The 25,357-nt window shown below is 31.4% G+C and overlaps 1 protein-coding gene across 4 annotated transcripts; it reads left to right on the top strand.

Moving 5' to 3' along the window:
• The first annotated feature begins 869 nt into the window (after positions 1-869).
• Positions 870-8,259, top strand: LOC130961557 (uncharacterized). 4 transcript variants are annotated; one of them, XM_057887502.1, is made up of 11 exons: positions 870-1,298; positions 4,365-4,414; positions 4,855-4,914; positions 5,023-5,062; positions 5,708-5,886; positions 6,037-6,075; positions 6,231-6,317; positions 6,730-6,790; positions 7,014-7,138; positions 7,690-7,781; positions 7,865-8,259. In XM_057887502.1, exons 2-11 carry the CDS (start codon positions 4,367-4,369, stop codon positions 7,977-7,979), a joined length of 846 nt encoding a protein of 281 aa, XP_057743485.1. In that variant the 5' UTR covers positions 870-1,298; positions 4,365-4,366; the 3' UTR covers positions 7,980-8,259. The 4 variants fall into 4 exon arrangements, with proteins under 4 accessions (XP_057743485.1, XP_057743484.1, XP_057743482.1 ...); XM_057887501.1 differs by having other exon boundaries at positions 4,337-4,414; XM_057887499.1 differs by having other exon boundaries at positions 4,320-4,414; positions 7,865-8,257.
• Positions 8,260-25,357: the final 17,098 nt, after the last annotated feature.

Raw genomic sequence — 25,357 nt, 5'->3', positions numbered from 1 at the left:
CTATTTTATATTTTTAATAAATAAGATCAGTTTAATAAGTGATCTAATGGTTGAACCAATAATAATCTAGTGATTTGGTAATTTGGTCGAGTTGATAATCGGTTCGGTCTGAATGGTCCGAACCACTGAATTTTTATGTTAGGCTGCATTTGTTTACGAAGACATGAGACACAAAGATATACAATCGTATTTGACAGAAGAGACATGGACAAAAATAATGTGTCTAGAAACACTGAATTAGTGTATTTTGTATCTATCAAGATAAAAAAAACATAGAAATACTAACAAAAAACATAACTTATTTTTTATTTTTTCTTTCATTATTTTTGTTATTTTTTCATAATTATATTTTTTATTATTATATTTTTTGTTTCAAATTTTTTAAATAAAAAATTAAATTTTTATAATTTATTCTAATTTATCACCAAATAAAATACAAAAATATAAAATTTTATGTCCTTATTTTGGATTTGGATCCTCTAAAGTTTGAATTTCACTTTGGAGAGTAAAGTGTGATCTCTCACCATTGATTTCATAGGTGGGACAAAAAATAAATATGAAAGAGAAACTATTCAATGATAGAAAATTATATTTTACTCTTTAAAATGAAATTCAAACTTTAAAAGATCCAAATCCCTTTATTTTTTATGTCTTATTCTCAAATTGAACCGGACCGGTCAGTCGGACCGATTTAACCGCGAACCGATAATATTAACGATCCGGTCAGGATTGTAAAACCGGTAATAAAAAACCGATAAAAACCATTGAACCGGACGAGAACCGGTCGGTCGGACCGAACCGGAGCCCGGCCGGTTTACACAAAAAAGGGATCCTTCGTTTCTTTCTCCCTTCTCCCTTTCTTTCTTTCATTTAGAAAGAAATCACACAAACCCTAGCACTGTAAGCCTACACCACCGCCGCAAGGAGTGGAATACTGCCGCCGTCCGTCACACTCAAAGTTCGCCATCCGTCATCTATCTTCCCTCGTGCTCCAAGTCTTCAACCCCTGTTCGCTGTCACCGATTGCGGCTGCTTCCTCGAGCTCGGCGTTCGTCGTCTTTGTCTGCTCAGCCGTCCTTCCGTCGTCGTTTGTTTGCCGTTCACGTTAACGTCTTCGTTCAGCTGTCGTCTTCGTTCGCGTTCTTCGCCGTTCACGTTCGCTCGGCGTTCACCGTTCGCGTTCACTCGCTGTTCACCGTTCGAGTTCGCGTTCGTCTGGAAGCCACGTTGCTCCGCTTCAAACTCTGCGACCAACCCGCGCGCTCCACCCAGCCGTCGAACTGCTCTCTTTTGTCGCCGTGAGTTCCCTAAACCCGCCACCAGACAATACACTCACACAACACCAATAAGTTTCATCAAACTCTGCATCTTCTGATTTCTATTACAATAAGTAATTATTTGATTATTTGGAAGTGGTTTGGATTTTTTCATAGACTGAATAAAGTTACAATAGTTATGTTCTCTTCTCTGTCACATTGAAATTAAGCTTTGAATTCTCTTATTTGGTTTTAATTTTACCGCACTCAACATGTTTGATGAAATGCTTTAACCATATTTCTGGTTGGTTTTATAATTTCTAGCTTTTAGAAACTTAGTAAGTTGATTGCATGTGAAATTAGAATAATTGGATCATAGTAATTAAGAAATTTTAGCTGCACAAATAACATCTTTGCAGAAAACATATTAGCATGATGATTCCACTTGCATTAGTGTTCTTCTGGTAGATTTTAATTGTTATTGTGAACTTGTTAATTTGCTAATAATTGTTCTTGTGTTCTTCTGTTACTTTTAATTTTTTTTTGTTTTTGTTGTGATTTTCTGTTCTTGAACTTGTTAAGTTGATAATTTGCTAAATTGTTGGGTTGCTGTTGTTTTTTGGTTTTTTAATTTCCTTAAACAACCTATTCATATTGTGGTTGTACTTTACAGAAAGAGTGCATTGTAATCATGTTCTTGTTTATTTGCTAAATTGTTGTGTATTTATTGTTTATTTGCTGGATATTGGTAATCATTGTCTTTGAGATTATTTACTATGCAGGTTTAGTGTCATCACTGTTGGAATGTTTTGTAATGTACTAATGTTTGTTGCTGATTTGTAATTGCTGGTTGCAGGTTTAGTGTGATTATTGGTTAATGTTTTGTAATGTTTGGTGCTGAATGCTGATTGTTGAGTTCAGATATGGTTGTTTATTTTGACTTGGGTAAAGAGACTTATGGTCATTTTTTCCTGCCTTATACCAATTCAAATGATTATTTTCAGAGGATGAGCACTTATTATGTATCTTGAGAAACTGTCTTTGTGTGTTATGAGCATTTGGTGAAGCTTGTATTGTACCTATTCAAAGTTTAGTTTCACCAAATGGTCTTCAAAGCAACTCATCCAAAATGCTGCTGCACAAACCCAAGTCTATTGTCTCTTAAAGCTTGTATGCACCTTCATTTGGTGAAAGCCTTTCTAGCACTAGTCCACTACCAACTTTGTTATTAATAATGTTATCAAATTTATTTATCCAAGTACTATGTTTATTTTTTAGTTGGATTTATGATAATTCATTTGATATTCTTCCTATTCTTGTCAGATATTTCTTTTAACATTTTGTGTACTGATGAGGAATTGTATTTCATTAGAAAAATTTCATACTACCCTATACCCTCAACTTAATACTTGCATATTTATAATTTATTATTCTATTCTAAAACGGTTTTTTCGGTTGAACCACTGGTTGGACCAGTAAACCGATGAACCAGTGACTAGAACGGTTTGATGACCGGTCCGGTTCTCAGAACCTTGGTGTTTTGCCTTTGCCCTCCTCTAATAAGCGAAAGCAGCCTTATTGACTGATTTGCTTCTAAACACTTTTCTTCTGTGACCTCATTCTAATTTTCTCATCATTCATCAATCTCGGTGAGTCCAATTTTTGTCTTTTTTTATGTAATTCTCACCACCGTTCTCTCTCTAATTTCGCCTCCGATTTCACGGAAGCAGAATTGGCGCCTGATTGCTCAATCAATTTTTGAGAAGCTGAATCAGGTATATATGTGTATAGTTTTCATCGTATAAATTGTGATTGTGGAGTCTGTTAGGAATTTAAGATATTAGTATTTGTTATCAGTTGCCAAAATTTTGAAATGCGAGTTCGAACAAAGCTCAAGCCTTACTCATTCAAAAACCCTAAAAAAGTCTCTTTGTCTCTCTCCTTCCTCCATTGTTGCTAGTATGGATTTGTCTCCTCCCCAAATTCTTATTCATTAATCACTTCTTTTTTTCAAGTCTATTTGGATCTCGTAATTTGTTAACAATCTGAATCTAATTTCAACATTATCAGGCTTAGGTTACAAAATTGGGGTTAGACACTTAGACTAGGCTTCTGATCATGAGTGATAAGAGAAGAAAAAAATGAGATGAGCTGATCAGGTTTAGAAAAGTGTGTTTATTGTGTGTGATCTAGGGCTTTTTTTATTGTTTATAGAGATTGTACGCTCAGAATGTTCCCAAATTGCAAGTTGTTGTAAAGCTGAACGGTTATCCATTTGTCATTGTTTAGTTTAATGATTTTCAATGATTTATTAGTATCTGCCGTCTTTTGTCAATCAATCTAATTTCCCTAGTTCCCATCTTAATGTTGTGCAATTGAAGCTGTAATTTACTTTATATCACTCACTCCTCTTGGTGGTAGTTTAATCTGTTGCGGATAGCTTTAGAAATAATGTGCAGAGATTTCTCCTTGGAGGTATATGCAGAACAATTAGAGTGGCTTTTGTTTTTGTATTAGTCTTGTGAGGTAAAGAATGAATTGAGTCTTTGTTGTACACTATCTTCTGATGAATCGGCAATGATAAGGACAAGTAGATAGTTGATAACTGTTAGTTGGATATGCTTGACAATATATTGTTTGTGAGTTGTGTTTGATTCTGAAACTTGATTTTGGCAATTTTGTGTCTGAAATTTTGTTAATAGAGAAAGACACTGTCTAGCATAGGATTACCTATCTAGTTTACATTTAGAAATTTAAGACAATGTGACAGCTGTGAAATTGTAATAGTAAAATTGAACTATCACTTGATTAATCTAAATTTTGTATCCATTGTTGCACCATATTTTCACTTGCGAAACTAATGTTAATTGTTGAATATGTTAGTGAAGGTTATTGTTGTAATGATAATGTTCAAAGTGCTTTCCATAAATTTAAAATGCTATTTGAAAATTATGTATACCATATTTCAATTGAATTCCCTAAGGTGAGAAATTATTGCATAATAGAGTTAACATTCTTTGGTTAAAACCCTATTGATATCTTACTGGATTTTAATTCAAATAGGCCCTTTATTTCTCTAGTAACATCAAAGTAATCCCTGTGTCTCAGCAATGGCAGCACCATTTTTCTCAACACCTTTTCAGCCCTATGTTTATCAGGTACTTGCATGTTCTTACCATTGACAATAAAAATATATATAGTTGTATTTTATCTAGGAAAGCTTAAGTTCATATGTTTGCTGCATTAATTATTCCACACCAGGTTTGTATTTTGTGAAATTGGAGTAGTACGACATGTGCAGTAAATAGGAAGGGCTGAACTGACTATTAATCCTAACATGATGTTTAGAAAAAGGAAACATATCTTATTATTTTTTATCTTTTATTCATATTACTGCTCAAGATCAGACTCCAACAAAATTTTAGTTTTGCTGATTTTGTAGTGTATCTTGATGCCCTTCAACTTATTATGGGATAATACTCTCTTTCTTTCTTCTTCTAAAAAAGAAAGGAAAAGACATGTTCAACATTATATTGTTTGTATTATCCTATGAAATATCCTTCAGTCTGATCATAAATTTTTCTTCATTGTGGTTTAGAGTCCGCAAGATGCAATCACACCTTTTCAGATTTTAGGGGGTGAAGCTCAGGTGGTCCAGGTATATGAACCACCCTCCTTGGTGTAAAAATTAAAGTCAGGTTTTCTCCCCCATATTTCTTTTAATGGTATTCATAAAATTAACTTTGACTTTGTTGTTGCAATACAGATAATGTTGAAGCCCCAAGAAAAAATTATTGCAAAGCCTGGTAAGTCGTTTAGGGACTTCTATTTGTGACTCAAGATTTATTTTATTTTTCCTAATTGCTTTTTCTCTGTAGACTTAGGATGAAAATTTTTGCGTGTTTGTCAATGCATATATGATATTTTAAATGATATCCATGTACTATAACTAATATTGCATATTTGCTATGTAGGCTTAATTCTGTTGTAGTGTAATGTATATTGATGTTTATTTGTTTAACATGGTTTATATTGGGCATGACTCTTGAACATCAAATTGGATAAGATGACAAATTTTCAAATTTTAATGTATTTTTTGGTCTTAACATTTTGTTTTATTTATTTTCTTAATATAAATGCATAATTAAATACTGAAATTCTTTTCTTTGTGATTTGTTGGTTCGTGTGCCCGTACATTTGTGTTTTTTTTTTTAATTTTTTCTAGTTAATTTTTTTATTTGGAGAAGGGAAAAAGAGGGGGGGGGGGGGAGGGATTTTGAAATATAAGTAAAACTGAACCTGATTTCTGATTTCGCTTTAAGTTTCTTTAAATGTTAACATGGATTGTGCCTATGTGCATATATAATTTATAGCATATATAATTTATAGTTAGAGTCTGTTGATTTCCCCTCTGAAAATTTAAGTGGACTTTTATTCTACTGCTATTGTAGGTTCCATGTGCTTTATGTCAGGGTCCATTGAAATGGAAAATTCCTATCTTCCAGAAAATGAAGTAGGCATATGGCAGTGGCTATTTGGCAAAAACATAAGTAGCATCGTTCTTCGAAATTCTGGACAAAGTGATGGATTTGTTGGAATTGCTGCACCTTATTTTGCAAGAATTCTTCCGGTTTGTGGTTATATGCATCTCTAATTTGTTTCAGATTACATTTTGTTACTCCTTTGCTTGAAGTCTCCAAATTCATCACCTGAAACATATGCTTGGATGCATTTGACTGAAAGATCTCTCTCTATATGTTTCTTACTCATGCAAATACAGATTGATTTAGCAAGCTTTAACGGGGAGATTTTGTGTCAGGTATTAATTTGTTTGCCGTTGTTTCATCTGTATGTTTGAATTTCTTAGAGTGATTTTAAAAACTAAACTTTGATTTTGTTGGGCTTACTCCTGTTGATTTTTCTTTCCAATACCAGGACCAAAATATGACATAACCAAATTTTCAATTTCTGTAGCCAGATGCATTTCTTTGCTCTGTCAATGATGTGAAAGTCAACAACACAATTGATCAGAGGGGACGAAATATTATTGCTGGTGCTGAGGTAGCTGGGATGTTTCCTAATTTTTATTTTCTTGTTAACATAAATACAGATTTGAATTTGATTTTTTATTATGCCCGCACATAACATACATTAGGGTAGATAGCCTTTGAATCTGCAACATGTAATTGGTATTAATCCTGTTAACCACAGCTGTCCATATAAAATATTTTACATTAGATGGGGCTTTGGACTTCCAAATGGGTTTGTTTAGATGCAAGAGGTTGTGATGGAGGATTGATTTGGGTTAAACATACTATACTATGCATCAGTGTAACTAATCTATGCTGTCATGCTTGTTTTTATTATAGCAATTCAAATTTAGAGGTTTCCGATAGTAAAGGAAATCAGACAAGTCCTCTTGTCATACATATTGCCATATTATTTATCTAAGACAACAATTGTATTGTTATAGGGATTTTTGAGGCAGAAGATATCAGGTCAAGGGCTTGCATTCATACTTGCTGGTGGATCTGGTACAATTCTCTTTCCTGTTAGTCTGTTACAATGCATAAAATGCTACTTATGGAAGAAATAAAATCAATTGCAACTTTTCTTCCCTTTCCAATTTATCTTCCAACTTTTAAATGTCATTCTTGAATAAGGTCTATGCTAATAGTATTTTTTATATTTTGACTAATTACTATAATATTACTTTATTGCTTATCTTGGTTATCCGTGGGTTTTGTTTATTGTTAGTTGTACAGAAAAATCTTGAGAGCGGTGAAGTTCTAGCAGTTGATGTTTCATGCATTGTTGCTGTGACAAGTACGGTCAATGTCCAAATAAAATATAATGGTCCTCCAAGAAGGACAATGTTTGGAGTAAGTAACTTCTACTACCGATTTTTATTTTTATTTTATTATTATTTTCTTAATATTCCCACAATATACCGTTACCATTTTTTGCATTAACCTTGCATGGTTGGTATAGCAAAAAATTATAGATAAATACTGTTTGATATTTTACATGTTAGACCTATCTTGTCTCTGCGCGTAGTGAGCTTCTAGAAGTTTTTAACTATTGTTGTTTGGATTATTATTCAAAGTATCGTATGGTTTGATTTAAGAGAGATATTGGGAGTTATGTCTTACATTACTATTTACTAATCCATGGAGATCCCAGGTAATTGACAGTTGATTATGTTTTGGGAAATATTTACAATGCTTGAAAGTGATATAAAAAATAATAAAACAAGAAGTTAAGAAAAATCAAAAGGATGAGTGGTTATGGGTGTTTTCATAAACATGCAACCACCTTTTGTTCTTGCTGCAATTAATTTAATTATGTAAGCCACCATAATACCCCTTCTGCATGCCATATCTTATATTTTTATCTATAGTTTGTTACATTTGATTTTTCTTCAAAATTGCAGGGTGATAATGCCGTGATAGCTCTTCTCACAGGACCAGGCATTGTGTTCATACAAAGCTTACCGTTTCATAAACTTTCTCAGCGAATTGCTAGGTAAACATTTTACTTGACTGAGAGGGTGAAATCCTTTCATCTTTCTCTAAGTGATTTTCTCATACAAACTTTTTTTGTTTCAGATCGGTGACATCTCCAAACATGAGGGAAAATCCCAAGTTTTTAATACAGATTGCCATTTTCTTTTTCCTGGCCTATGTTGTCATTGTATCTTCATTAATATTGACAGATGTATGAAACTTAGTAAAGGTTTTTCTTTTTTCTTTTTTGTGGTATTCCAACTTTTATACCATTTTATGATCATAGAAACTAGGAAGGTGAGAAGAAGAAATTTGAATGCCTTGGATTTGGTTAACAACAGTGCTTGATGGTCGGATTTTGACAAAGAAAAGCATCCAAATTATAGCATTGATATCTATCACAAAAATGTTCATTTTATCAGAATATTAATCTATTTCATCGCTTCCTATGAGTTGTCGATCACAATGATATGATATTATGTTTGAATTCATAGAAGAGAGATAGAAGAGTGAAGGTTAAATAGTTGACCCTTTTAATTTTAATATTCAGTTCGTAGTAGTGTTTTTTAACAGTGTGTGAAATATGGTGTTTTTTTTTTCATATGAAAATCATAAATCTAATCTTTTGATTCGTGAAGTTTTTTTTTTTTTTTATTTTTGAAATACAAAATTGACTCTTTGATTTGTGAATTTGTACAAATTTAGCCATTTGGTTTATAAAATTTAATGAAAGTGTAATTTTGTTAATTGTCAACTAATTTGGAGCATTTTTTGCATATTTTGATAATTAATTATATTTAGTTGATGGTATTTTATGTAAAATTTTAAATTTAAAAGATATTTTAAGATATTTATTTATAATTTATTTATTATTTTATTATAGAATAAATTTTTTATTTAAATTACAGTTAGATTAATTAGACTAATAAACCAATAAATTAGTGACTAAAGTAATTCAATGATGTGTTCAGTTTTCAGAACCTTGCTCATATCATATATATGTTGTCCATATTAGAATTATAATTGAAACATATTTAACGTTATTAATAAAATTAAAATCAAATATTAAGAAAAAATTTAAAATAATATATAAACGTTCAGATGAGAACAAAAGACCTAACCTGAACATAACGAGATAGGACAAAAAAGACAACTCGATCCGAAATCTGATCCTTAATATATAATTATAAGATTAATTTAGTTCAACTTCACAGTATTCTTAATTATTATGGGGGTATATGCTGATCATCAAGATATGTATAGATCTTTTAACTATTAAGAACCTCAAGTTTCAAATACTTTATTATTTCTTTAATGACAGTTATCTAATAGAACATCGATTATAAACTCTCTGTGATCCGCCACTAAATTTGCTCCCTGTAACTCACTTCTTGATACCCTTTTGCTTCCATCATGTCTATATATGCATGCCTCATCCATCTTAATCTTATTTTAATTAAGTTGATTGCCACTCAATAAGTGGGGAGAAAACTATTCAATAAATAAATAATGCGAACTCTGATCTTATTATCTCATTTACTTTGTTATATTTATGAAGTTACAAAAAAAAGTCTTATATATGTTTAACTTAATTAAACACAAAAATAAAGAGGATGAGTTATTAACACGCATGCTAAGGGAAAATTCATATATTAACTTTTCCTTTGTCTTAATCTCATATCTGTGACATTGACAGTTTGACACTCTTCTTAACACATAATTTTGCTTCTTTAATTAAACAATAAAATACTAATGATCTATATATATGGCATATATATCATATATGCACTTACATCGTTGTAATATATGTTTTTGAATATAACCGAATCAAAATATGTTAACATACTTTTAGAATAAAATATAAGTAACTAAGAATTTTAGTTATATAAATAATGAATTTGTATATATGTAAAAAAATGTGTATTATTTACTAATTGTAAATTCTATTCATACAAATAATAACACCATTAATAGTTTTAATTTAAAAAAAAAAAATTCAATTATTGTTATTCATAAAATAAAAAAAACTAAAATATGTAATCATTTACCAATAAATTATAAAATATCCTCATTTTTTAAGATAAAGTATATTTTTTATTCTTAAAATTTAGCAAAAATTTTAAAAATATTAAAATTTTTTTTTTTCAATTTCGTTCTAAAAGTTTTTTATTTGCATCAAATATATTTTCTATGGCTAAATTTTTAAAAAATTTAAGATCAATCTAATAAAAATGTATGAAAATTATGTTTGATTTGCTTGTGTTGAAGGACTTGAAGGTTGTTCTTATGAAATTGTTATTGAATTGATTCTAAATATTTTGAAAAATTTGACACCAGTAATATAGTTGATGCAAATCGAAAATTTTTGGGACAAAATTAAAATAAAATAAAACTTAAGAATATATTTTTTTAAAAGATAAAAAATATATTATATTTTTTTAAATAAACTAAAACCAATATACAAATAACTTTCTTGAATATTTTAAAAGAAGACAAAAACATTCATGACTTCAGGAAATTTCGTTGGCACATGATTACAAAGTTTTGCCAGCACAGTGCTGAGCCGCAATTGTTTAGGCTGATTCCTAAAACAGCAATTTTGTTTTATGTATTATTTAATAACTTAATTGGATGATTATTGGTAATATATATATGTGACATTGACAATTCTAAACTTTGCACTTATGTCTTGTCAAAGGCGTGTTTTCAATTTTTTTTGTTTCAAAACTGAAACTGTATGTGTATATATGATGACTAATTTCCGTGGATGATATATGCCTCCATAGTCAAATTTGATGTTCCCTCTAAGAAAGGAAAAAAAAAATTACGTGTTTTTTTGAGAAAGTTATTCTTGTTGATGTGATTTATAGATAAGTGGAGTTCATCATGATTGTAATTATAGCGATCACGGTAGTTATATAATTTCGACCATACTTAAATTGGTTTATAACTTTTTATATTTTTGGAATATTTTTATCTTTATTTTTTAAATTAAAAAATTTATATATTAAAAAGATGTTATTTAAATTTTAGTAACACTTTTGTAAGTGTTGCAAACACTTCAAGAAAATAGGCTTGTGACTAAGCTTTTTTCTTGCCACGCTTTAAAAGCGTAGTCAAAAAAGGTTAATGGCCACACTTTTATGAGGATAGTGATTGATTAAAGATTCGGCCACGTTTTTTTGCCACGCTTCAAAAGCGTGTCGAAAAGGGTCAACGGCCATGCTTTCATGAGGGTGGCAATTGATTAGAGATACGGCCACTTTTTTTGCCACGTTTCAAAAGCGTGGCAATAGAGAGAAACAAGGATGTTTTGAAAGCGTGGCAACATGGTTCTATTACAATAGCATTTTTAAAGCGTGGCCGATTCTTGTTACTCTTTTGGCACGCTTTAAAAGCGTGGCAAAAAAGTTTTAGAGAAAAAAAGCTTTTGTATTTCAAAACACCTTCGAGACTCTCTCATGAAACCCAACCTTTAGCAAATAACCCTAATAACCCCAGCACACTCACAATGCCTCTGCCGCTTACAACCCCTGCATTGACGATTAAACCCTAATAACCCTTGAAGAACGAAGAACATTGCTAGCGCTCACAACGCCTCCATCGGCGCTCCCACCATCGCTGCTCCCACCTTAAACCCCTAACCCTCTTCTCGGCACTCCCATCATTGCTGCTCCCACCAGAGCCTCCTCATCGCGCCTCCAACCTTAAACACAGACCCTCTTCATCGCGCCTCCAACCCTGACCACAGAGGCTCTTCATCGCGCCTCCAAACCTAATCCCAGAGCCTCTTCATCGTACCTCTAACCCTAACGCTAAAGCTTCATCGCGCTTCCAACCCCTCCTTCGGCGTTCCCTCTGACGGCGCTCTCTTTGTCTCAAACTCTCCTTGAGTGATAGTGACAACGACGATGGATTGAACATTGTCTTGAACGACGACGAAGGCGTTTACAACGGTTTTCCACCTGTTGCTCGTTGTGATGACGTGGATGATGATTGCGGTGGTGAAGGTGGCGGCGATGGTGATGGTGGTTTTCAATTGGAGGATAGGTTCGAGTTTCTGAGTAAGAATGGGGTCAGAGGTGGATACGATTCCTTGTTTTTTCGTTGTAAGGTTCTTTCTTCAATCCTCTATATATATTTGAAAGTTGTTAAATTTGATGTGTATCCCTGGTTTTAATATGCAGTCAAGTTGATGTGTCTAGGGGTTGAAAGGCTGTTGTTATCCATGTTCCCTTCAGATTAAGGAAAGGTTTCTAGAAGATTCATGTTAGACTTGTTAGAGAGCTTGAGAAGAAGTTCAGTAGCAAGGTACGCACTACACAGACAACATCTTTGTTTTGGAAGATGTATGATATTTGTTACCACTGTTCCTTGATGAAATTGTCCATTCCTTTACCTTCTCCTGTGCTCCACTCAATATTAATTATTTGGAATTTTGTTGAAATTTTCTGTTCGTTGCAATCCATTTATTCATTATTTTAGCATGAAACAGTTCTAGATTTCTAGTCATCTAATGTTAAGAAGCTGTATTTATGCTTAATCAAATTGCAATCTATTTTATTTATTATTTAGCCTTCAAGTGAGTTTCACTTGTTTCAGTTATTGTTTAGTTTTATCTTAAGTTAAAGAACCAAGCTTCAAGCTTGTATATTTTTGTGTTTCAAAATGTCGTGTGTTTTGTGCAGCCACTTTGCTGGCCGTGCCAGGAAACATGCCGTTAGATGGACTAAAAATTGCCATGAAATAAGCTACTTCCCACATACGGTCACGCTTTCAAAGTGTGGCCATATCTCTCACATACAGCCACGTTTTTAAGCGTGGCAATCTGTAAAAAGTGTGGCAAAAAAAACGTGACAGTAGATCACTAAAAATGTGGCGATAGATTAACCGCCACGCTTGCAGATGTGACCCTTTTAAAAGCGTGACGGTAACTCAAAAAGCGTGACAAAATTATTGCCGCGCTTTTTTCAGTTTTTCGCCACGCTTTAAAAGCGTGACAATAGAGCTGTTTTCTTGTAGTGAAAAATGTATAACCATCATAACTACTCTAATAATAGTCACTATAATATACACTTTACATATATGGTTTCTTTAATTTGTGGCATCAACGAATTTTATAGAGGTTAAATATAAAAGTAAATTTACATAAAAATAAAATTAACTTTAAGGAATTATTGTGTTATTTTAGTAAAAGAATTATATTATGAATCAATTAATATGTGAGTGAAATTTGAAGTAATTAATATTATTAATGATGAAATTCAAACAATAAAGTAGACATGATTGGATAATTATATAATTAATTATTATTAAGAATATAGTACTACTTTATTAGGTTTGTTAATACACGTATATGTAGGTATCAACTTGAAAAGTTGATACAAGCAGAAGATCATTTGGCAATTTAGTTTGTTGTTGGTTAGCAACATCAACAGAAAAGTAGTCCTAATTTTCAAGAAAAAGTACTATTATTTCTTATACGTGCATATGTGCACTTGCGTTATGATATGGATCTATTATCAATCAAATACTAATTTTGAAAAGTTTGATTATCTTAATTATACTTTATTATGTTGATATTGATTTGTGTTTTCTATTCTTGTGTGTCAATTTTAGATAAAGGTTCGAGTAATACGGGAAAACCTGGAATCTTGATGCATTGTCAAAGGGTCTTATTATACACAAGGCGATAGGGCAGGGGAGAATTTGTTTTCTTCTTGTAAGGGAGTTAAATAAATTATAAAATTATATATATTTAATTATAACTATATAAGGTATATAGTAAAATCAGTTAAAATATATAAATATATATTATGAAAGTTAGATATATATAATTATAACTTTATTAGGTATATACTAAAATCAGTTATTAATAATACACATTAAAATATAATATATATATATATATATATATATATATATATATATATATATAAAAATAAATTAAATTATATATTTATTATACATAAATATATAATCATTTATTTTTATTGTGCACATAATATTTTTTATTTATATAATAATTAAATTTTTTAATAATAAATTTTATAATATAGAATCAACATAACCTCTTTTTTAAGATTTGGAGCGTGAATTTTGTATAAAATTGAGTAATAACACGTGAAATAATAAATATTTGTATTTTTATATAAAGTAATAAATATATAAATTTTTTTATGTATTTAAAAAAATGCCTACATATATGATTATTCATTTTGTGATATCTTATTACTAAATTTCATTCTCTCTCTCTCTCAAGAATGTGACAGCATGTTACAATACACTCATTTAGTTGGAAGGATACATGCAACGAACAAAATCCTTGTGTTATATAGAGGAAAGTGGGAAGCTTCAACTTCTGATTTTATTTCGGGCCAAGTAATTAAAATCTTTAGGATCATTTAGTTGGTGGAAGATCGTCTAGAATCTTTTCAATTCATCACAAAAATTAATTTCATTTTTTTCTTAAATTTAAAATAAAATAAGACATAAAACCGACAAAGGACAAATCCACCCAACCTACTGCCAAAGCCAATACATATCATAGACGGTGCTATCTTACGTCACATTTTGATGGAAGAAATTAAACCTTCGTTCATTGTATCATATAGGGACTCACCAATAGGGGTGGCAAGTGGGAAACCGTCCCGTCCCGTTCAGTTAGAAGTCTGTTTTTTAATAGACTGGTTCTTTTCGTCTCGTCTAATGAAACAGTCCTAAAATTTTAGTTTGTCCCGTCTAATTGCGGGTTAAAGGGCTAGCAGATTAAACCCGCCAAAACTTCTCTTTTTTTTTTTATTATTAACTCTATTAAATAATATATATAATTTTCTAATCATATTAATAAATTTATAATTTCTAAAGGCATAAAAATATATTTTTTATATTTATAAACATTAAAATCTTTGTAATTATAAATATCTAATAAACATAATTATAAACCAAGTTTTCATCCAAAATATAAGTATAAATATTCTTTCCAAAACAAAATAAACATAATTATAAATATTGTCTCCAAAGTAACATAAACATAATCTAAACCACTCAATTTTTATCTTCATATTCTTGTAAGTTAGGTTGGGAGAAGTTAGATCTTGGCAAAAAAATTGTGAAAATACTCCCTCACTAAAAGAACATTAAGCCCGGCGGGGAAGCCCGTCCCGCCCACCAAAGCCCGCGGTTTAAGCGGTGCGGGTTAGGCACGCTTTTGTTATTTGGCGGTCCAAATTTTCCAGCCCGACTCGCCTTTTTTGACGGGTTACACGGATCGGCTCGACAGGTTTAGGCCCGTTTGTCACCCCTACTCACCAATATAATCAAACATTAGTTTAACCAAAACTTTTCTATTTTGCATCAAATATGAGTTCAAATAATATTAGGCATTGCTCCGCATAGTTATATTTAGTGATGGATTCAAAAAATTTTATTAGTGAAAATAAAAATAATAATATATTTATATATTTAAAATTTAAAATATATTAATTAATTTTTTAATATATCACATAATATTTTATTATAATACTAGTATCTTGTTAAACATTCATAAAAATTATTTTTATTGATTATTTTTTATAGAATAAAAATATTATACTTTAATATTTAAATTTTTTAAAGAATCTAATTTCACTACAACAATTTTGACAGGTAGTGGCGATGGTTGTAAATCGCCGCAGTATAAAGAATAGCGGCAGTTGATGCGGCAACTACGTGGGGTGTTGATATTCATTTGGCTTTTAGCGACAGTTAAGGTCTAACCGCCACTAAATTAACCTAATTGCGGAAAGTGGTGGCTGATTCAATATTTACTTTTACTGGCGGTTCATCCTAACCGCCACCAATTTTTTTAAAAACCTCAACTTTGATATTTGGATGTAGTCTCTTTTTAAAGATCAACAGAGTATAAACTACTTAAATTCACACTAATTTTTTCACTGTTGTAATATAAAAATGTTGTCTTTCGTAAAATTAGAGTTTTTCATTAGTATTTAAATTGAATTTGCCTGTATTTTAATTTTTGATATATTTTAATAAGTTTATTTTGAGAAATATATTTGAGTCACTGTTACCTAAATCGTTTCACTATTTTTGAATTTGTTTTATGTAAAAAAATTAATTAATTTAAGAATATATTCATTTACTCATGTGAACAAAGTTGAAAATTAGATTTTCTCATTTATTATAAGATCTTCTAAGTTTTCATTCAAGCATAAATCTAAAAGAAATATGTAAAATATGTATAAATCAATGCAAATTTCAATTGAGCATATATTAATAGTAGGCTTCTTTGAAGTTATACCTTACTAATCATAAATCAATAAATTCTTAAAGTAGTAAAATATGTAATACCACAATCCAAATCATTAAATTAAAAGAAACAATGTAAGTGTTAAAATAAAAGGTCAAATTTTCTCTTTAACATCGTATTGACCTGACCAGAAATATTCGTTCAGGAATCTATTGGCTTCACGTGATAAAGGATCTGATATGTCATCTCCAAACCATATTTTTTGTTCAAATTGAAGCCCTTTTTTGTAACATGTACGTCATCTTCTCCTTGTTGGTCATCTAAATTTTTGTTGTCTTCTTCTGAAACCTTATTCAGATCAAATTGCATGGATATGTCAATTCCAATGGAGGAGATGTCATCTAAATTGTCTGCTGAATCAATCTCTGTCTCATCTAGACTGTCATTAACTATTTCGCATGAATATATTAGCTAACACTGAAAATATCAACCCGCATAAAAAAAATCTTAGTATAATCAGAAGAAACCAACAACTTCCAAGTCATTAGATAGTAATTTAGAAAAAAAAGTACGTTAATTTGCTAACATAGGCTTCAAAACTAAACAAAAATAAACGATTACCATCTCCTTTGTTGACAGTTTGGACAAATTTTTTGGAAAGAAGTTCTGTAATGTGCAATTCTATGAATTTCATTTTCTCCTGTGATGCAATATCCAACTTAACCGCATGCTTTTTTGTAAAGCACATCTATATAATAAAAAATATAGTTCATCATCTTTTTTGGTCAATACTGTGTCTTTATGATGAAATTTTTATATTATATATTTTTTTGCCTTCAATTCAGCAAGTATGTTTTCAGAGCTCGTCCCAGATGCACATGCCATAAAAACATATCCAAATTTCTTCTCATACATTGATCCTTATTCATAAAGTTCTTACAAATATGAATGTTAACATTGCAAATATTATTGTAGCAAGTTTGTTAGCATATGTCAACTTAACATATGTATTAATCAAATATAGTCTAAGACAAGTTTAACAGGGTATGCTTGATGAACAAATCTACATGATAGATTCGTTAGCCATTTTCAAGTATTGGTTGAAACAAGAGCGTCTTGATATAGCCTTCAACCAACACCTAACATTCACTTTGCGAAACCATATGTCTCTAGCAACAGAAATTGCATATTCCAATAAAGAGAATGGAGAGGCCATAGCCATCTCTTTAGCAAATGTTGTGCTTTCACAGCATGATGAAAAGTCCTCCGTTTTCATTTTTCCTGTTACACTATCATTTTATGTGAACTAACATTTATTAGCAATAACAATATTAGCATTGATTATAACTAATAGATAGCATAATTATCATAAGAACGACATTAAGAATAACAACAATAATAACGAAATTAATACTTCATTCTAAGCTAACTATTTCTAGACAAATCATATAAAGAAATAAGAAGCGACTTTTATTTATTAAAACCAACAATTTAGTAAAGATTTAATTGAATTCTGAAAATACCAATCGTGATATAACTATCAAACTACATACGTCATGAACATTATTAAACACATTAATTATAAAAAGACCACTGTTAACAATTGTTGACTTTAATCCTAGTTCCGTTATGCAACCTCGTCAATATTTTCAGATGCATTGTCTGCAGGGTCTTCTATATCATCATCCCTTGTCAACTGCAAGTCTACAATGTCTCCTACCGCTGAGATGTTCAACCCTGGCTATGGAGAAAAACCAACTTTAGCTTCTTTATTCTCTTCTCCCATGTCATATAAGTCTTGTGGCTTGACATGAACCATAACACACCATTCTTTATCTACCTCATCATCTACATAGTATACAAGATGAACCTCTGATGCCAATATATATGGTTCATGGTCCTCTCGATCACCAATATGTATCGAATGAAAGAAATTAACACTAGTAAGACCCAAACACATTTGAACAACACGATTGAGAATCGACAGCTGTAAATCAACTCAATTATGTCTACTCTTTTGCCATAGTATGGAACATTACCAACAACCACTTTTTGTCACGAATGCTTGCATAACTTCACGTATTAGACGAGACATATACTCAACTATTTTAGATTTTCATCCCTTTTTCCTTTTCCATAGTTCTAAAATTATATTCATTGACATTGTATGCACCATAACGTGTTGCTTGAAGTATGGGTCCACCGCCCACATACAAGCCATTTAATCTCATTTGAATATTGAGTGCTCTCCATTGGAACCTGCTACCATATAACAACCATTCTTAATTTCATCAAAGGTCATTTTATTGTAGTAAATGTTTTATGCTATCAAGGCAATTGGCATAACGCATACTCTATGCTAACCTCTTATTTAAACTACTGAACAAATTCCTTGTGCACAATGCTGTCTATTTTGATTGCAACCTTGTTTCATCTCGTAGACTTCTCTTTGTTTTTTTTTCTAAATGAACTATATGAAATAGCAAAATATTATTCGCAAATAGGGCACAGGTGACTAGATTTATATCCGATATTTGAAGTATAACATAAGATTACTTACTCAATAAATTCAGAAACAGCCTTGCACTTGACTAGCACGTGACGATGTGCTTGATGTCGTTCCATTTGACTTAGCTTAAAATGTGTTACAGCCCCTAACGCCTTTCCGACTTTGGGAACATAGTTTCACATGCATTAAGGGGTACTCCACTAGGTTGATCGTCAACTTGCACCGATCGATTCATTTTAGTCTCAATATTATCTAGATATCTAGAGTAAAAAGTTAGAATTTCCTCAGATAAGTAACCCTCCGCAATTGAGCCTTCTGCTTGAGCCCTATTGCACACATACTGCTTCAAACGACCCATATACCTTTCAAAAAAGACCAATTCATATGCTTAGTATCATAAATTGTCGAACCGCATGTTGTAAATGGGGTTATATAGAAACTAAACTCTCTATTGGATACATCCACCAATAATATACTGGGCCACCAAGTTTTACTTCTTCAACAAGATGCACGATAAGGTGTATCGTGACTGTGAAGAACGATGGAGGAAAAATAATTTCCATACGACACAGGGTATGAACAACATAATTTTGGAGTTCATCAAGCTGTAGAGGGTTAATGGCTTTCCCGCAGAGTGCTCAAAAAATGATGAAAGATTGGCAATCACGGCGGCCACGGGGGCAGGCAGTGCATTGTTGACCAGAATTGGAAGTAAATGTTCCATCAAAATGTGACAATCATGACGTTTTAACCCAGTCAACTTACGCTGTCGCAAGTCAATACAACACGTAATATTGCTAGAATAACCATATGGAAAGACAACTTTTTGAAGAGTCTTCAGAAATATATCCTTCTGTGAATTTGACATGGTAAATATTGCAGAAGGATATTTTTCACCATCGCGCGGCCACAACTCTGGCCTTATGCCCATGCATTATAAATTCTTTCGAGCTTTCAGATTATCCTTTGACTTTTCACTATCATTTAATACAGTGAACACTACGTTATCACAAACATTTTTCTCTATGTGCATTACATCAAGGTTCTGGCGGAACATATTATCTTCCCAGTATGGGAGGTCAAAGAAAACACTCTTCTTCTTCCAATTGGAGTCACCCTGGTTGGCATCTTCACCACTGCATCTTTTTTGTCCTATCACATTTGTCATCTTTTCGAATGACACGTGAACATTTGATTGCTGCCTCAAGATATCTATTTCAGACAACATCTTTGGGGGATCTCTGTTCTCTACCTGGCTGTCAAATCTTACCTGGTCTAATCTAAATTTATGTCCCTGACTTAGAAAACAACGATGACCCATAAAATACCATTTTTGACTAAACGTGAGTCGATGTGCCTTATGATCCAAATTACAGGTAGGACATGCCAAGCCGCTATGCGTATTCCACCCAGATAAGTTTTTCAATCCAAAAAAATTGCTAATAGTCCACATCAATGCCGCAAACATCTTGAAACTGCATTTCTTTTTAGCCTTGTAGGTTTCAACGCCATTCCATAATTGCTTCAACTCATCAACCAAGGGCTGCAGGTAAATATCTATTAACTTGGTAATTGTTTTTGCTTTCTCTCAATGTCTTATATTATTTACCTCTGATTTGAACCCTTACTCTGCTTTGCCAATTAAATATAAAATGAAAATCAGGGTGCATTGGTGCAAAGTGCTGCTGCTCTGGGTGTAGGTGCAAAGTGTTTCGCTATTGCTGGTGATGGATTTTGGATAGCTAGTAGGTTACACTTTAATTTTTTTGTCTCTGCTTTTCTCTTTTCTTTGTGTTCTTCTCTGTTATTTAAACAATTATACAAATATGCAAAATAGAATTTTGATGAAATTAAGAATGATCTACTTCTGTTTGCACAATGAGCAAAGATTATGAACTATATATTAAAAGGGACCAAACTAGCTAGTTCAAGAGTGCCAGAATAAAGATGTTATAAGCAGCACTTTTCAATTACACTTTGGATTGGAGTGGTAACATATTTGAGCCTAAATATTTCATAACAATAAGAATAAATTTAAGGAATCAATTTTTAATTAGATAATATTAAATATTTTTTCTGTAAATCCTTATTTTTAGGGGTTTTACGATTTAGAATTAGGATTTAAAATCATTAATCTAAAATTTAGATTTTAGAGTTTAAGATTTAGTATTTAGAATTTAAGATAAAATTAAAAAAAATTTAAAAATTATTTAATATTGACTGAAAAATAATTAATTCATTAGATGTTCAAAAATAATTTATATTATTATAGGAAAAAGAAGTAGAAATTAACGGACCACAATAATTTGCTTGATATTAGAATTTTTGCTAATAAAATTATGCCTTATAATTAATTAAATTCTTTAGTATTAGGGTTTAGGGTGAGCCAATTAGGTAAAGGGATGGTCCATGAAACTTAATGTCTCATGTGAACTTCTATTTTGTGAATTTATTTTTTGTAATTTCTGGTTTGTTATAAAAGAGTTATACATGTTATGATTTACGTCAACTATTTATGGTTTAGTTTATTGTAAAATTCATGTACAACTTAGATTTAATTTATTTGATTTAAGACTCCTTTATGAATAGTAAAGACCTATAATATAAGCTTTTTCAACAAGTTCAGTGAAAACCATAGTTATTTTTCTCAAAATGTGTTCATGAAAATTGTGCTGTGATATGTTATTATCCTTAATTTTTAACTATAACTTTGTTAAAACCTTATTCAAGTTTGATGGACTTTAATTATGTTTTATTGAGTGATTAGTAAACTTGTTAATCGTTGTAGTTGGGAGTAACATGTAGAAAATTTGTTTTTAATAGCACCAGGTTATTTTTTTATGAATTATTTTTAATTCGTGAGTATGTTGTAAATGTTAGTCATAATCCAGTTTAAAAGATATTGTTTACTCTTTTCTGAAAAAGGCCGCATGGAAATATGAATTGGTGTTGTGCCTTTACTTTCAAGTATTCATTGTATTTGCCATGTAATCTTAATAATTTGATTTCATTCTTTTCATGATAGATGTGATAGTTTAGGCTAATAATTTGTTTGGTTACATTGAAATTTTAAAATGATTTCTTTTTTGTTATTGGTATTTCTGTAGATTCTACCTCTAATAAGTGTACAACGAATAGTTTGTGTGAAGGTTTGAAAATATGCCGAGGAGATCGCGGTACAGCTATATCCCCGATGCCAACACTGCTGACAAAACTTAGCATATCAATGCTCAGACGTCCAAAAAAAAATAGATTATTCCGTCCACCGCGTATTGAAAGACGGCTAGCTCCGTCAACTCATAATGATGCCGTTGAAGCTTCCGCATGACGCACAGAGACTGAACATGTTGCTGAGGCTGCCCAAATATCTTCAAAGGATGAAGATTATGATCCCGAGGCTGATGAGGTTGACTCATGGGATGATCACGTTGACAACTTATATGTTGAACAAGAAGCTGTAGGCCGTAACAATCCCAACGGTCGCAAGGATACGAATTTTTGGAGTGTTGTTATTGTCGATAAATTTTTTTCCTATAGTCTTGATTATTTAATTATAATTGGATGACTTTAGTATTCTATTTAATTTTTAGGCAACGATAATGCAACTAAACCTTGTAATATGCTTCTTAGATGACGGTGTCACAAAAAGGATGAACTTAAGCGTCAAGGAGGCTATAGTACTGCCTCCTAGTAGACAGATCATTCTGGAGTTTAATACAGAGTTACAATTGATCAGTCAAGCAACTAGATTATTAAGTGAGTTTCTAGGAAGTTTGGGTGCTGACTTTCAACATTTCTCATTAATGAAGAGTGTTGGAAGACAATAGATATTGCTCTGAAGGAACATGCATACGACACAGTTAAGATATAATGTTAAATTTCATAGCTTATTATGTTATGTAAAATGTGATCTGTCATTATTTTTCCTTTTGTTGACATGCATCGCATTCTGTCTCAAATTTTTAGCAGACCTTTCGATATGAGGAGGATGACAACAGAAAAATAAAGCGGGTAATGATTCAAAGGATAGGAAAAATCTGGAAAGAATCTAGAAAAGCCTTATTTCACAAGTTTTATGACGAGAGAAATAATTTAGAAGAAAATACTAAACATAAACCATTAGGAATAAATGCACAACAGTGAAAATGGTTCCTTCAATATCGTTTGAAGGACTCTACGAAGGTAAGTAACATTGAATTGGTATTCCATTTAGTGTTGTAATTTCAAATATTTTGAATACATGAATAAAATAATTGATTGACTATGATAGAATTAGAAACCCAAAAAATGAGTCCATTATGTTTCTAAACCTTAAAAAATAGGGCACTATTAACGAGTCATTAAATTCTAAAAGTTGTTGCATGGTCAATTGTATTTTTGTCTTCATTTATAGAAAAAGTGTAGACAAAATGCTCTGAATCAGTCGAAGCAACTTTATACACATCTTGGGGTTCGAAGACATTGGCAAGGCAAAAGGATGAAGAGGTAATTACGTTTCTATTATCTTTCATATATTTTTTTGTGTTTTGTCATATTCATTTGTTACATGTACGATCATGAACTTATTTAATGTGGTCATAGGAAAAAGCACAGCAAAGGCGCATTGGAAAAGGAGAGGTATGAACTATGGTTCATAAAAAAAAGAATGGCTCGTATATGAATGATGATGCACGTGTTGTTGGAATAAGTATTAGTTTATAGTTATTTACATGTCTTGCTCTATTCATGTTGCTAACTTTGAAATCACAATAACCCACTTCTAGTATGTTTGTAGGAAGCGATTGCGAATATCGAAAGTCAAGATGGTTCCTCGAATGAGACTTCACATAATGACTCGGTTGCATGAGTTCTTGGAAAGGAGCATTCAGGACAAGTTCAGGGGTTAGGTTTTGGACCATGTCCAACCGAAATTATTCATAATACTACACAACAATCGAACTCTAGAGTGAAAATTGAGGAGTATCAAAAGGAGATTACATAATTGAAGGCAGCGGCAGCAGAACTAAAGGCAGATGCAACAGAAGAGAAGGCAAAGAGATAGACCATGCAGAATCTGTTGAGATACATTATCCAACAGCATGGAGACATGTTGCCACCTAAAGTTGGTGCAGAGCTGGAGTCTTTAGGGAGCGCAACAAAATAGATAGAGATCTTTTAACAACTTTTTTTTGTTTGCTTTATGAAAAGTGCACTTGGAGGACAAATTGCAATTAACTATTTTATTTTGGCATTCATATATATAATTTGGATTATTCTAGCATTGTGTTATGCTTTAATTATGTTATTTTATTATAATTAAAAACATAATCAGTTAAACTAATACGTATCAGTTTTAGATTAAAATATTTTTTTAATTGGTGATTTTGATATGAAATGAAAATTCAAATAAGGTATGTAAATGGAATACAAAATATCATTTTTAGCCACGGTTACTATTAAAAGCCACAAAAACTACTTTTCTTTATGACAGATTTAGTGGTGGTTAACTTATTCAAATCAGTTCTAGTCAATAGCAGCAGCCATTAACCGCTGCAAAACGTTTTCGCCGCTAAATACCATTTAGTAGTGGTAATTCCAGCGGTAACAGAAAACCGCTGCTAAATATTTACCAGCGCCATATGTTTCAGCGGTCAATCAACCGTTGCTATATGTTTTGCGGCCTATTCGAAAAAACAACCGCCACTATCTGCCGCTTCTATTATAGTGTTTAAATGGACTAACTTCGATTTTTAAATATAATTGTGTGAGGGGACAATAAAAAAAATTGTGTAAAATATAAAAATTAAAAAATTAAACAAATCACAATTTCTTTATATATAGTTATAGACAATGTCTCTTTTTGTATTCAATTATTATTCAAATATTTTTTATTATTTAATTACAAAGTTGACACTCTATAATATTTATGTTATATTCTTTTTTACAGAATTAACTAATTCTTTTTAGCCAATATCGGCCAATTTTCAAAAATATTCTGTTTATCTTAAAATCTAAATCTAAAATTATTAATATTTAATTCTAAATCCTAAATTATAAACCTAAACATTAAAATAAGTTAATACTAACTAAAAATTATTTTTTATACTTTTTTTAAATTTATATAATATAATAATCTTTATCATTGTATAAATATTTAATAGTATAAATTTTTTACGCATAAATAAATTTTTTTAAAATGTGGGGGAAAATATATTATTGTAATGGAGACAATACAAATACACATATATATTTATTATTTTTTTCTTAAAATTTAATAGGAGCAATGGCCCCATCCTTATATAGGTGGATTCGTCCCTGGTTATATTTAGTATAGGAATCTAAATTTTTAATTATATATAGAGTAAAGTGCTAAATCTCCACATTTGGGCCTAATTCTATTTTAGTTCCTAAGGTTTTAAATGTTCTATTTACATCCAAAAAAATTTTGATTAGACTCAATCAAACCCTGCCATCAAGTCATGGTAAAATTAGTAACGACATGTACTACGTGGCCGTTTAAAGGGTTTGTGGTTAATAGCGTGTATGTGTTCTCGCGTTGGGACTTAGAACACATACACTCAAACTGACTCTTGTTCTTCTTTTTGTCAACCACAAAACTAAAAACGAACCACAAACCCTATCGATCTTTAATCAAGGATTGTGATTCAAGTGTAGAGAAGCGACATTGGCGGTCGCTCGTATACAAGTTATACCCAGGCAATTAGCTTGAAACCCTTCAATGCCTGAAGAACGACATGTCAGGTATTCATGAATAAAATCTCCTCTACCCATTTGGTTCCCATGTTAATGCATGATGTATGTGATGCTGCTGTGTGTATGATTGGATTTCTTTTATGTT

Source organism: Arachis stenosperma, chromosome 2 (assembly GCF_014773155.1).
Source record: "Arachis stenosperma cultivar V10309 chromosome 2, arast.V10309.gnm1.PFL2, whole genome shotgun sequence".
NCBI lineage: Eukaryota > Viridiplantae > Streptophyta > Magnoliopsida > Fabales > Fabaceae > Arachis > Arachis stenosperma.
The sequence above is the reverse complement of the archived record's forward strand: the minus strand, read 5'-3'. Positions and strand labels throughout refer to the sequence as shown.

Bases quoted from the DNA above. Each gene is read 5' to 3' on its own strand.
- LOC130961557 (XM_057887502.1), top strand. From the start codon at position 4,367: ATGGCAGCACCATTTTTCTCAACACCTTTTCAGCCCTATGTTTATCAG. The intron at 4,415-4,854 runs GTACTTGCATGT...ATTGTGGTTTAG, and splicing joins TTCAGCCCTATGTTTATCAG to AGTCCGCAAGATGCAATCAC. The intron at 5,063-5,707 runs GTAAGTCGTTTA...CTGCTATTGTAG, and splicing joins AAAAATTATTGCAAAGCCTG to GTTCCATGTGCTTTATGTCA.